This window comes from Gossypium arboreum, chromosome 12 (assembly GCF_025698485.1).
Source record: "Gossypium arboreum isolate Shixiya-1 chromosome 12, ASM2569848v2, whole genome shotgun sequence".
Taxonomy (NCBI): Eukaryota; Viridiplantae; Streptophyta; class Magnoliopsida; order Malvales; family Malvaceae; genus Gossypium; species Gossypium arboreum.
In genome coordinates, this window is record NC_069081.1 from 5080476 (window position 1) to 5081436 (window position 961).

Sequence of the window (961 nt, forward strand, 5' to 3'; positions counted from 1 at the left end):
CACATAGGCAGAAGTGAATTAATGGCCTAAAACATAAACTACCCTCCGATAAAATTGGAATTAGGTTTATAAATTATAAGGCCAAAGCTTTGATATTTTCCAGACTCAGAATCAAAACGAAGGAAAGCAATGGCGCCGCCTCCTGGACCTTACTCCGGCACCAGCACTCTCGCTCTCGTAATTACTTTTACTGTATTTTTGGGGAGTTAGATCAAATGTAGGTAATTGAAAATTTATTATTATTGTCATAGGTTTCTCGTGCATCTGCTTTCTCTTTTGGTCTCGTTTATGGGAGCATTAAGCTCAAGTACCTCAAGGTACTTCCCATTTTCTTTTTCTGTATGTTTTGTTGTAATTTCATATTGGTGGAAACTGGTAATTTTGATCTACTTCTTCGTTGAGGGGGAAAAAGGGTGAAGGCCATTTTAGCTGCCAAGAGCCATTCCTTTTTTTCTGCCTTTGTTTTAGAGATGAATCAAAGAGAACTGTTTACTTATTTGCTTTATTTTACTCCTCCAGGCAAAGGCAAAGTCACAAAAGAAAGCTCAAGCAAAGGCTCACCGCTGAAGCAGAGGCGTCTTGTTCACAGTTAGTCGCATGCATGCACGAGTTGAGTTTGGTGTAGGAATAAATGTATATCAATGGAACTCCACCAGTTCTTCATTTTTGGCCTGCACCTAATGTCTGAAAAGTTTTATTATTTTTCATTTTGCAATGACATTATCAATGTTTAGTTTCTTTCCTATAGTTTTGGGTGATGTTAACACCCAGAATCCTCCAACCTAGACTAGCATTTTGTGTTGATCACTACAGCATGAGAACAACAAGAAGGCAAAAATTTTAGATAGATCCATGTAGAATGATTTGGTATGGAGAGAGATGCTCAGTGGCACCAAATAAGACGGCTCTGTAGTTTAGGGAAATCCACATTAGCAAAAGTTTCAAACAAGTTGGCTAACTA

The 961-nt window shown here is 38.2% G+C and overlaps 1 protein-coding gene across 1 annotated transcript; it reads left to right on the forward strand.

Annotated features, from left to right (window-relative positions):
• Positions 1-738, forward strand: LOC108479079 (uncharacterized). Its single transcript, XM_017781500.2, has 3 exons — positions 1-177; positions 252-317; positions 520-738. The coding sequence occupies exons 1-3, from the start codon at positions 130-132 to the stop codon at positions 565-567; spliced, it is 162 nt and encodes a 53-aa protein (XP_017636989.1). The 5' UTR covers positions 1-129; the 3' UTR covers positions 568-738.
• The last annotated feature ends 223 nt before the right edge of the window (positions 739-961 follow it).